Here is a 13,840-nt window from a genome sequence, read left to right as displayed (position 1 = left end):
CCAGACTCTATTGAGTAATTCCAATAACATCTATTTGTACTTTATTTAGTGCATTTATTTAAATATAGCCTACACAGTAGTTTCAACATATAACTATTTGTTTAAACTTTCAAAAGAAATGCTGGTATAAATAATATAATATTTAAAGTAAAATAAGTCAAATTATCCATACATTTTTTCTAAGGTGGTTGCAATGCTGGAAACAGGAAACTGTTTCACATTAGGCCTGTCGTGACATTTTACTGACTATCCCTAATTGCACTGTGCTCTTGTAGTAAATCACATGACTTCTTCAGAACTCACACTCCTTAGATAGACATCTCTAACCTGTTCCCATGAACATGTGATCAAGCTAGTAACATTATAGATTTTTTTTAAAGATACATCCTGATTAAGGTCAATAGACTGAAACGTGGAATAAACTGTGGTAACGTGCGTCTCGGTGAGAGGTGTAGGAGTCAGGCGCAGGAGAGCAGGGATGTCTGAGAAGCGTGTTTAATAATATAGTCCACCAATACAAAAATGGCACAGACGAAAATCCAAACGAAGCTCTCGAATACTCAAACTCGTGCAAACGCACGGAGGAACAAACACAGTTCCGACACTTTACATACACGTGCGTAATAGTGAAAACATCAAATATAATCGAGCACAATACACACAAATCTAATCCCGCACGAACTAAGGCAGGCAACAGGTACCCTATATATACACAGAAATAAACGTAAATTAAACCAGGCGTGAAAAGAATCACAGACAAAACAAACCGAAAAGGAAAAAGGTATCGGTGGGGGCTAGTAAACCGGCGACGCCGACCGCTGAGCGCCGCCCGAACAGGGAGAGGAGTTACCTTCGGTAGAAATCGTGACATAAACAGATTAAGAAAACCATAAATGATGCTATCGGAGCATACCTGATACAGTGTATTCTCTGAAATATATGACTACAATGGCACTAGATTAACCAGTAAATGCTTGCCTAACAACAGTGACCTTGATGCGGTGGCTAGACTTCACTGATGTAAGAGGGGCCTCTAACTTTTACTTTCACTATTGTCATGCCTGAAGCTGGTAGGGAAAACTGATTAGTAAGAACAGGTTATGTCCTTTTTGAAAGTAGACTTGAACAAACAATACCAAACAATCAATCCCATGTTGGTGTTCCACATGAGCATGTTGTCTTAGTTTATTCACTTAGTTTAAATCATTATTTGAAAACAATTTCTAGAGACACTATTTCAAACTGGTCTGTTTCTGTGTCCTCAGAGGTGTGTTGACATTGCACAGTACCATATTTCCGATAGAGTTAGTTGACACTTAATTTATGAAATACATATATAGGACTCATACCACTGGAATGCTAATTTTCAACAATGTCAGGTTAGTGGCGAGCCAGCAACCAGAGGGTTGCCAGTTCAAATCCCGGATCCGATGGGTAAATTCTGTGGGGAAGTGAGCTGGCAACCGGAGGGTTGCTGGTACAAAATCCCAGATGCCATTGCCTGCTGTTGTGCCCTTGAGCAAGTCACCCCACAACAACAGGTCCCAGGGCACCCAGTGTGGCAGCCCCCTGCACCTCTCCAAAACCTGTATGTGTATGTATGTATGTGTGTCTTTCGTAGGGGTTGGGTTAAAAGCTGAAGTAACATTTCGGTTGGACCTTGTGTGCATTTGACCAATAAACGGATCTTAATCTATAGTCTGTAAATGTACAGTAAATTATCCAGGACTGCAACAGCAACTTCAACAATTATGACACTCACTTTATAAAATATGAGCATAGACATAGCTACTCCGCCATTTCATACAGTAACAAGTTCACTTTGAACCTTATGATAGGTAAAGGAGGACTGAAACTATTGTTGAATGAATGTCCTACCAACACTAACAGACTTTCACAGACCATTCCCAGAGTAGAGGGACATAGATAAGCAGATTGGGAAGCAGTTGATTATACAGTACAGACAATTATAATTCAAACTCAAGATTTGAATGAAATTCTAAATGTATTTTCAGTTAGAAATCAGAAATGATGCCAACCCTTTTGTGGACGCACTGGACCATAGTTGGAGAGTAATCTGATCATGGTGATTGGATCACAAAAGTCAGGTGTAAATACCAGGTGTGAACAGGGCTTCTTTAGATGGAGGTATTATACAGTGACACGCTGTAGATCGAGTACTGTACATCCATCAGTCAGCTTGTGATAGCTTGAAGCCCTCTGCAAAGTCCACCATCTGCCTCAGTGCTCTCAATAGCAGCACATCCATGTCATCATCCAAGTCGATTTCCTCGTGGTAGTTCTTCACAGGCAGGATGCAGTTCACTGGTACCCCCAGTTCATTACTACACTGCTCCATCTGCAAGAAAGAATATGGTTGCAATTCAATCAGATGAGTAGAATAAGACATTTGGACATGTACCTCACAGGAAGACGAAAAAGCATAAATTAAAGTGCTCCCTCAAACCATTTATTTCATACTGTAGGCCAGGGCCTATGGTCCAGGAGTGCCTATCTTGGCAACCCGGAACCAGTCCGAGATACGAAACTCATGAAAACTGCGAAATCCTATAATTAATCCAAATAGCAAGTAACACAAAACCAGCGCACCAAAATAATCTCCCGACAGACATAACATGTAAATGTTTTCCTCATCAAGAGAGATTATGGAGCTCCAAATCTGCAAATACTTGCATTTCTAGCAAAACTTTCATAATATCATTCACTTACCTTCTTCTTTATATACTTGCTCCAATAGACCTTTTTCAGGTCTTCCCTCACCAATGGACAGGCTAAATCCACTTTGGTGAGAATAACCATTTGGGGAATCCCTGCCAAATACATGGAAACCAATTGAATCTTGTGTCTCTTCCATCTTATTACTACTAAACATCTAAAGTATCACATCAGTTTGTAAATGTATTAAATAATTTGTTTATTTTACATGAAAATATACTGTGTTATTAGTGAAAAATGCATATTTAAAACTGGGTTCAAGACCAGGGCAACATTCATTTTCCAAACGTTGTTGAATGTTGCAGATAGAAATGTCATGACCGGAGAGGACATGAATCCTTGGTCTATAGGTTGGAGAGGCATGTTTGTTCTACACTAAATATTTCTATCTGAACGATCCAAAACGTTGCATACTGCTGAACGCGCCCCAGGGTTCAAACTCTGCTCTGATATGGGCTGATAAGCACCGACTAGTCGAATGTATGATGAGGCCCCGCCACAACATTATATATTATAAACAATGTTCCATAAAACCTTGTTACCTATGTTACTTGCAACTAGTCTGATGGCTCTCATCTTCTTGAAGATATCATTCGCCTCGTCATTCTTGTTGGCATTCATCATAGGTAGTTTATCAGCTGGTATTGCACTAACTAGGCAGTGAACTGTGTCAGATGGAGTGGGGGCCTTGACATAGTACTCATTCTCCTCTTCTAAAGGTGATACAGGATTAAACTGGTGGAAAAAGAGGGGGAAACAATGTTTATTATAGACAGCAAACATATTTACAGACTGAGAAGTTGCTGTGTTCAGTTCTTACCATGTAACCCTCTTTTACATGCCCCTTCAGGGCCTTGACAATGTCCGCATCATAAACTCCTTTGTTAATACCATTCTCCAGCCCCATGACATCATAGAAGAGGAAGGGGTAGTAGGTTCCAGGTTTTTCTTTCACAATTTTGTGGGTTTCATACTGTAGAAATACATTGCAGAATTACAACTACGTACTGTTTTAAAACCATACGGCAATAATTCAATGCTCATGTCAGTTGTCTACCTTCTAGACCAGGGGTCGACAACAGGCGGCCCGGGGTTCAAAACCGGCCTGCAAGTGATTTTTCTTTTAACAAATACAGTGCCTTGCGAAAGTATTCGGCCCCCTTGAACTTTGCGACCTCTTGCCACATTTCAGGCTTCAAACATAAAGATATAAAACTGTATTTTTTTGTGAAGAATCAACAACAAGTGGGGCACAATCATGAAGTGGAACTACATTTATTGGATATTTCAAACTTTTTTAACAAATCAAAAACTGAAAAATTGGGCGTGCAAAATTATTCAGCCCCCTTAAGTTAATACTTTGTAGCGCCACCTTTTGCTGCGATTACAGCTGTAAGTCGCTTGGGGTATGTCTCTATCAGTTTTGCACATCGAGAGACTGAAATTTTTTCCCATTCCTCCTTGCAAAACAGCTCAAGCTCAGTGAGGTTGGATGGAGAGCATTTGTGAACAGCAGTTTTCAGTTCTTTCCACAGATTCTCGATTGGATTCAGGTCTGGACTTTGACTTGGCCATTCTAACACCTGGATATGTTTATTTTTGAACCCTTCCATTGTAGATTTTGCTTTATGTTTTGGATCATTGTCTTGTTGGAAGACAAATCTCCGTCCCAGTCTCAGGTCTTTTGCAGACTCCATCAGGTTTTCTTCCAGAATGGTCCTATATTTGGCTCCATCCATCTTCCCATCAATTTTAACCATCTTCCCTGTCCCTGCTGAAGAAAAGCAGGCCCAAACCATGATGCTACCACCACCATGTTTGACAGTGGGTATGGTGTGTTCAGGGTGATGAGCTGTGTTGCTTTTACACCAAACATAAAGTTTTGCATTGTTGCCAAAAAGTTCAATTTTGGTTTCATCTGACCAGAGCACCTTCTTCCACATGTATGGTGTGTCTCCCAGGTGGCTTGTGGCAAACTTAAAACGACACTTTTTATGGATATCTTTAAGAAATGGCTTTCTTCTTGCCACTCTTCCATAAAGGCCAGATTTGTGAAATATACGACTGATTGTTGTCCTATGGACAGAGTCTCCCACCTCAGCTGTAGATCTCTGCAGTTCATCCAGAGTGATCATGGGCCTCTTGGCTGCATCTCTGATCAGTCTTCTCCTTGTATGAGCTGAAAGTTTAGAGGGACGGCCAGGTCTTGGTAGATTTGCAATGGTCTGATACTCCTTCCATTTCAATATTATCGCTTGCACAGTGCTCCTTGGGATGTTTAAAGCTTGGGAAGTCTTTTTGTATCCAAATCCGGCTTTAAACTTCTTCACAACAGTATCTCGGACCTGCCTGGTGTGTTCCTTGTTCTTCATGATGCTCTCTGCGCTTTTAACGGACCTCTGAGACTATCACAGTGCAGGTGCATTTATACGGAGACTTGATTACACACAGGTGGATTGTATTTATCATCATTAGTCATTTAGGTCAACATTGGATCATTCAGAGATCCTCACTGAACTTCTGGAGAGAGTTTGCTGCACTGAAATTAAAGGGGCTGAATAATTTTGCACGCCCAATTTTTCAGTTTTTGATTTGTTAAAAAAGTTTGAAATATCCAATAAATGTAGTTCCACTTCATGATTGTGTCCCACTTGTTGTTGATTCTTCACAAAAAAATACAGTTTTATATCTTTATGTTTGAAGCCTGAAATGTGGCAAAAGGTCGCAAAGTTCAAGGGGGCCGAATACTTTCGCAAGGCACTGTATTTTAAAATATTTGTTCCCAAGTACTCCCACAAATATAAATAAAAGACGTGATCGTGTCTCAATGTAATCAAGGTATGAAATGATTGTTATTTTTCTATTTTTGAGCTTAGTTGCAGTAAATTTGCAGTGTACACGTTATTATAATTATGTTCTGGCCCCCCGATCATACACTCTGACAAAAATCATCCTGTGGCTGAATCTAGATGCCTACCCCTGTTCTAGGCCATGCAGTTACAGTATGTTAGATATAGGTTAATATATATATATATATATATTGTTGTGCTACTTTGAATGTGTCACACAATACCAAAGAATGTACCTTTCTTGTGAAGCTTGCACCTGCAGAGCAATTATCAGCTAAGGCAATGTTCATACATTTGTCCTGAAAGATATTGTTGATGGAGTTGATGAAGCTGGACTTGCCCGCTCCAGCTGGTCCATGGAGGAGGATTCTGATAGTCTTCACCTGAGGGTTTCCAGGCACATAGTCTTTCAGTTTCTGCAGCATTTCCTCTTTCTGACTGTCAGATGGCAGTAGAAACCAGAGAAAGGGTTAAAGAAAGGGTTAGGCTAAATCCTGATTAAGTTCTGAAGCACTTAATTCAACAACCCACCACCCCTACTTAAAAATATGTCTCTCTCTGGTTCATCATAAAATATAAGTAGGTGTAGTAGGGTAGATAACAACATAAACATCCACATTGGGGTTATAGTGACCTGAGACCAAACAAATTAGACTTGTGATCAATCTTACACTTCTCACATTTCCATGTATTTTTGTGCATCTGAAAAGGTTAGTGCATGCTGAACTTACCCCCAAGGTGTGTGTCTCCATTCGTTGCTAAAAGCTGTTAAACAAGAGAGTCAGTACATATTCTGATAAAGAACTTCTCACTAAATATTTTTTATGAAATATTGAAATTTCATCAATTTCAAATTACATAACACTCCCCTGGACTAAATATTTAAAAGCAAAACTCTCCCCAGAACTGAAATTCAAAAGGCATGATACTCCCCAAAATTACTCCATGTACCCGTTCCATAGATTCTGAAAGTTCCCTTAGCTATGTTACAAAACCATTTAGCCTCATTGAGGCTCTGTAAAGCATTACAATGTCCTCAAACTCAAAGTAAAATATTTTTACCTTAAGAAGTTTTATGCCTATTTACAGTATGAAACAATATTGTAGCTGATGTTTTTGGTGGCTCTTTCTGGGTCGGTTGAAAGCAGCCCAGGTAAGGCAAGAAGTGTCAACACTTTAGGGTAGTGGTTAGAGTGTTGGACTAGTAACCAGAAGGTTGTAAGTTCAAACCCTTGAGCTGAACAAGGTACAAATCTGTTGTTCTGCCCCTGAACAGGCAGTTAACCCACTGTTCCTAGGTTTCCTAGGTCATTGAAAATAAGAATTTGTTCTTAACTGACTTGCCTAGTTAAATAAAGGTTAAAAAAAATCACTGATTTGATTTTTAAAATGTATTTCAATGGAAGTTTTAATACATTTCTGGAACAATTTTTTATGAAAAAGTCAACATTTTGGGAACATCACCATCAAGTACAAAATGGTGATTAAACCCCTGCATACATATAAACATACTAATTACCTGGTGATGGAGGTGGAGGTGGAGGGCTAGGTTTGGATTTAAACAACCCCATGCCTTTCTCCTCAAATTATTCTTCAGTTTGTTTCAACTGAAATACAAAATAAATACTCTAAACAAACAAACAAAAACACACACACACACACACACACACACACACACACACACACACACACACACACACACACACACACACACAGCATCGTTTATACCCGGTGCTTACATGCATCCTTTGTCTTCATCTTGTCCACAATATAATTGTTCCCACATTTTCTTTTACAGGGTAGAAAATTAAAGACGCATTGTGATATGATTGTGATCTGATCTTCCAGACCACTTCCGGAGGTAATATATCAACCAAGTGTAAACAGATCTGGATGGTCAAACAATTCAAATCATAATTATACCGGCTTCTAAAATAATTGACAGGTAGCACCACTGACTTATGGCGTCAATAGTTGGTGTAAACTAGAAAATATTATTTTGAAATAAATAATATCTTTCAACAAATTTGCATACAGGCTGGCACCAGGAAATCTGGTCCCAATGCAACAAGAGACATATTTTAAAACCATGTCACTTAAAATATATATGGACCTCCCGGTCGCGGCCGGTTACGACAGAGCCTGGGCGCGAACCCAGAGTCTCTGATGGCACTGCCCCACCCGGGAGGCCTATTTAGTCCTATCATACAACAAGTTCACTTTGAACCTTATGATAGGTAAAAGAGGACTGAATGTCCTAACAACACTAAATAGTAGACAGACTTTGACCGACCATTCACAGAGTAAAGGCACATAGGTTAGTAGATTGGGTAACTGTTAAATTTGACAGTACAGACAATTTATAATTCAAACTCAAGATGTGAATTGGAATTCAAAATGTATCCTCAGTTCAATTCAGATGTGTAAACTGGTGTAAACAACAGGTGTGAACAGGGCTTTTTTAGATGGAGGTATTATAGTGACAGGCAGTTCATCCTTCCTTCAGCTTGTGGTAGCTCGAAGCCATCTGCAAAGTACACCATTTTATTTATGCCTAATTTCTGAACATAACATCAACGGTAAAACAAGAAACAAATGGACCAAAATTGTCTATAGCCTACCTCAAGTCTTCCAGTGATAAGATGTGTCAAGAATTTGATGAAGTCCCAAATAAGTGTCAAGGTTAAGTCTGACACTCCTTTTTATACCTCTTGAAGGATAGTTATTTCTGTTTGGTTTTTAGTTTCTGTTTTGGTTTCATCTGCATAAAGAATGTCCCACTATGTTCTATTCTGCCAGCAGCACAATTGATGACATCGTCTTCATATGGTAACGAGGAAACCTTCAAAATACAATCCCACATTTCAACACATTGTAATATCATTAGCTGATAAAACATAATACATTTTAATCAAGGGCCACTTTTATTGTGCCAACAAGAAAAGGAAAAAAGTCATTTATGAAAACAAATACAAAATCTGGTTTTAAAAACATATTTTAAGACCAACAATGACAAAATAGATTGGCTTCGAGAAATAACTATTCTGGGTGTAAGTAAGGAATATGTATTGTTGCTGGCAGATATAACAGCTCTGCTTCTAGCTCCGAAGCAACTTTGCAGTATTTTTTGGGATGTGTTATTTCTTACATTATTATCCCAGAATTGTTTTTGTGCTATTACTTACAGCTGGAAATAACTTTTGCATATCAGAGCGGAGGTGAATCCCCAGCATTACGACCAGCAATACGAATTTCCCAAATTGTTCGTACCCCCCACGGCAATGGAACTTTTCCCAGAGGCTGCTCCAAGACGCCGCCGGCGGAGAAGAGGTATACAGAGTGGACTTCTAGTCCGACTAACGAGACGTGCACACCATCCGCAGCTTCTGAGTATATTACTCACTAATGGTCAGTCTCTGGGCAATAAAGTAGACAAGCTCAGGTGAGGATCTCCTTCCAGAGAGACATCAGGGACTGTAACATACTCTGTTTTATGGAATCATGGCTCTCTCAAGATATACTGTCCCCGTCCATACAGCCAGCTGGGTTCTCAGTACATCGCACAGACATTAATAAAGAACTCTCTGGGAAGAAGAAAGGCGGTGGTGTATGTATCATGATTAACTACTCATGGTGTGATTGCGATAACATACAGAAACTCAAGTCCTTTTGTTCACCCGACCTAGAATACGTCACAATTAAATGCCGACCATATTACCTCCCAAGAGAATTCTCTTCGGTTATAGTCATAGCCGTGTATATTCCCCCTCAAGCTGATAACACAACGGCCCTCAACGAACTACATTGGACTTTATGCAAACTGGAAACCACATAACCCGAGGCAACATTTATTGTAGCTGGGGATTTTAACAAAGCAAATTTCATGAAAATGCTACTGAAGTTCTATCAACCCACTGACTGTAGTACTCGCTCTTGTAAAACACTTGATCACTGCTACTCCCCCTTCCGGGATGTTTTAAAGGCCCTGCCCGCCCTGCCTTTGGCAAATTAGATCACAACTCCATTTTGCACCTCCCTTCCTATAGGCAGAAACTCAAATAGGAAGTAACCGTGCTAAGGTCTATTCAACGCTGGTCTGACTAATCGGAATCCATGCTTCATGATTGTTTTGATCACACGGACTGGGATATGTTCTGGGTAGCCTCTGAGAATAACATTGACGTATACACGGACATGGTGACTGAGCTCATCAGAAAGTGTATAGGGGATGTTGTTCCGACTGTGACTATTAAAACCTACCCAAACCAGTAACCATGGATAGATGACAGAATTCACGCAAATTGACTGGGAATATGGTTAAATACAAAAAGTGTAGTTATTCCCTCCGTAAGGCAATCAAACAGGCAAAACGTCAGTACAGAGACAAAGTGGAGTCGCAATTCAACTGCTCAGACACACGATGTACTGTATGTGGCAGGGTTTAAAGACAATCACGGATTACCGCCCCAATAGATCCACAGCCAATGCATTCGCCATCGCACTGCACACTGCACTATCCCATCTGGACAAGAGGAATTCCTACAGTATGTAAGAATGCTGTTCATTGACTATAGCTCAGCGTTCAACACCAAAGTACCCTCCAAGCTCATCATTAAGCTCAGGCCCTGGGTCTGAACCCCGCCCTGTACAACTGGGTCCTGGACTTTCTGACTTGCCGCCCCCAGGTGGTGAAGGTAGGAAACAACACCTCCAATTCGCTGATCCTCAACACAGGGGCCCCACAAACTTGCAGACAACACAACAGTAGTAGGCCTGATTACCAACAATGATGAGACAGCCTACGGGGAGGAGGTGAGGGCTCTGGCGAAGCGGTGCCAGGAAAATAACCTCTCCCTCAATGTCAACAAAACAAAGGAGATGTCGACTTCAGGAAACTTCAGAGGGAGCACTCCCCTAACCACATCAACGGGACCGCAGTTGAGAAGGTGAAAAGCTTCAAGTTCCTCTCCATACACATCACTGACAATCTGGAATGGTGAGCGCCTCTTCAACCTCAGGGGGCTGAAGAAATTTGGTTTGGCCCCTAAGACCTTCACAAACATTTACGTATGCACAATTGAGAGCATCCTGTTGGGCTGTATCACCGCCTGGTACAGAAGCTGCAGGGCTCTCCAGAGGGTAGTGCGGTCTGCCCAACGCATCACTGGGGGCACAAAGTGAACCCTCCAGGACAACTAAAGCACCTGATGTCACAGGAAGGCCAAAAATATCCAGGACAACAACCACCCGAGCCACTGCCTGTTCACCCCTTTATCATCCAGAAGGCGAGGTCAGTACAGGTGCTTCAAAGCTGGGACCGAGAGACTGAAAAACAGCTTCTATCTCAAGGCCATCAGACTGTTAAACAGTCAGTCATCACTAGCACATTAGAGGCTAATGTTTACATACTTTAGAGGCTAATGTTTACATGCTTTACTCATCTCATATGTATATACTGTATTCTATTGTATTATATTTTCGTCAATGCCACTCCAACATTGCTCGTCCTAATATTTATATATTTCTTAATTCCATTCTTTTACTTTTAGATTGGTGTGTGTTGTTGTGAATTGTTAGATGCTACTGCACTGTTCGAGCTAGGAATACAAACATTTTGCTACACCCGCAAAAACATCTGTTAATATGTGTATGTGACCAAAAACATCTGTTAATATGTGTATGTGACCAAAAACATCTGCTAAATATGTGTATGTGACCAAAAACATCTGCTAAATATGTGTATGTGACCAAAAACATCTGTTAATATGTGTATGTGACCAAAAACATCTGTTAATATGTGTATGTGACCAAAAACATCTGTTAATATGTGTATGTGACCAAAAACATCTGCTAAATATGTGTATGTGACCAAAAACATCTGCTAAATATGTGTATGTGACCAAAAACATCTGCTAAATATGTGTATGTGACCAATAACATCTGCTAAATATGTGTATGTGACCAAAAACATCTGCTAAATATGTGTATGTGACCAATAACATCTGCTAAATATGTGTATGTGACCAATAACATCTGCTAAATGTGTATGTGACCAAAAACATCTGCTAAATATGTGTATGTGACCAAAAACATTGCTAAATATGTGTATGTGACCAAAAACATCTGCTAAATATGTGTATGTGACCAATAACATCTGCTAAATGTGTATGTGACCAAAAACATCTGCTAAATATGTGTATGTGACCAAAAACATTGCTAAATATGTGTATGTGACCAATAACATCTGCTAAATATGTGTATGTGACCAATAAAATGTGATTTGATTTGTCCTTTTACTCCACTCCTCCCATTCCATAGGCGGCCGAATCACATCAAGTGGGCTTACATCACTACAAAAAACCTGCTAATCAAACAACAGTGCAGGGCATGTGCACTGAATTAAAGGTTAACCACACTCAAAAATCGTTTCTTAGATTTTTTCCCGAATATCTCAAAAGTCCTCCACTGATGTGGCTTAAGCATTGTTATGAACACAGAAAATCCAATTTAGTTTTTCTATTTCAAAAGTGTGAAAAAATAGTGTAAACCAGAAATAAAAAAGGGGGAAATCCAAAACCTGTGAAATAAAATAAAAAAACAGATTTTAAAAAGCCCTACCAATGTGTTTTGCTGTGCATGACTGCACTTTGGAGCGTGTGTCATCCTGCAGCACAGCATTTTGTGGGAAGTTGAGGTCAGGTCCAACACTGACTACGCACCCAAGAGGGAAAGAGGTTGATATATTGTTTAGTGATTATATATTATATATCAAATTTAGCAGCCACTTTTATCGAAAGTGACTTACAGTCATGTGTGAATCAATTTAATATGATTTATAAGACCTTTTATTAAGGTATCATATTTGACCTAGTGGGTAATGCCACATTTGACATTGGTGATTATGTCACACAGTTATTCCACATTTATGAACCCTTTATAAAGCATGATACACAGTTATAGATGATTTGTAAAACATTTCTGTAGTGTTTATGAAGGTTTTATCAAGCATTTATAAGATGAACGTAATATAAAGTGGAACCAATCAGGGTCAATTCCGCTTTGTAAAACAATAAAATGAGAAATAAATCCAAATCCCACTTTGTAACACAATACAATGTGAAGAAATCCAAGGGGTATGATTACTTTTGCAAGGCACTGTATATAAATCACTGTCTCAGATTATTGTTTTTTGGTTGGTTTTGGTTGGTTGTACTATGCTCTTCTAGTAAATCACATGATGAAATCATCCTTCTCAGTTAGAGACCTCTAACCTCAGACACCTCTAACATGTGCTTCCTGTTCCCATAAACATGGAATCAAGTAACAGAAAGAAATGTTAGAAGATACATCCTGATGAAGGTCATTAGACTGAAAGGTGGATTAAATAGATAGGACTAATTGATTTAATTGTAAAAAAAAATTGTCATCAATCTACTCAAAATACTCTAATGTCAAAGTGGAAGAAACCTTTTTAAAATAAATTCATTCAGGATTAACATTTGCCTTAACAAATCACATACAGTGCCTGTGGAAAGTTTTCAGACCCCTTGACTTTTTCCACATTTTGTTATGTTACAGCCTTATTCTAAAATTGATGAAATGTTTTTTTTCCTCCTCATCAATCTACACACCCCATAATGACAAAGCAAAAACAGGTTTATTGACATTTTTGCTAATATATATATTTAAAAAACTGGAATATTACATTTACATAAGTATTCAGACCTTTTACTCAGTAATTTGTTGAAGCACATTTGGCAGTGATTACAGCCTCCCTTCTGTATTTGGGGAGTTTCTTCCATTTTTCTCTGCAGATCCTCTCAAGCTCTGTCAGGTTGGATGGGGAGCGTTGCTGCACAGCTATTTTCAGGTCTGTCCAGCGATGTTGGATCAGGTTTAAGTCCTGCCTCTGGCTAGGCCACACAAGAACATTCAGAGACTTGTCCCTAAGCCACTCCTGTGTTGTCTTGGCTGTGTGCTTAGGGTCGTTGTCCTGTTGGAAGGTGAACCTTTGCCCCAGTCTGAGGTCCTGGGAGCTCTGGAGCAGGTTTTTATCAAGGATCTCTCTGTACTTTGGTCTGTTCATCTTTGCCTTGATCCTGACTAGTCTCCCAGTCCCTGCCACTAAAAAACATCCCCTCAGCATGATTCTGCCACCACCAATCTTCACTGTAGGGATAGTGCCAGGTTTCCTCCAGATGTGACGCTTGGCATTCAGGCCAAAGAGTTCAACCTTGTTTTCATCAGACCAGATA

At 39.7% G+C, this 13,840-nt stretch overlaps 1 protein-coding gene across 1 annotated transcript; it reads right to left on the bottom strand.

Annotated features, from left to right (window-relative positions):
- Nucleotides 1-251: 251 nt before the first annotated feature.
- Nucleotides 252-8,347, bottom strand: LOC110516286 (interferon-induced protein 44-like). Its single transcript, XM_036938924.1, has 8 exons — nt 8,207-8,347; nt 7,105-7,192; nt 6,317-6,350; nt 5,822-6,023; nt 3,557-3,709; nt 3,279-3,471; nt 2,731-2,831; nt 252-2,359 (listed from the first exon to the last, which is right to left on the bottom strand). The coding sequence occupies exons 2-8, from the start codon at nt 7,154-7,156 to the stop codon at nt 2,192-2,194; spliced, it is 903 nt and encodes a 300-aa protein (XP_036794819.1). The 5' UTR covers nt 7,157-7,192; nt 8,207-8,347; the 3' UTR covers nt 252-2,191.
- Between the last annotated feature and the right edge of the window lie 5,493 nt (nt 8,348-13,840).

This window comes from Oncorhynchus mykiss, chromosome 12 (genome assembly GCF_013265735.2).
Source record: "Oncorhynchus mykiss isolate Arlee chromosome 12, USDA_OmykA_1.1, whole genome shotgun sequence".
Classification (NCBI taxonomy): Eukaryota; Metazoa; Chordata; class Actinopteri; order Salmoniformes; family Salmonidae; genus Oncorhynchus; species Oncorhynchus mykiss.
The sequence above is the reverse complement of the archived record's forward strand: the minus strand, read 5'-3'. Positions and strand labels throughout refer to the sequence as shown.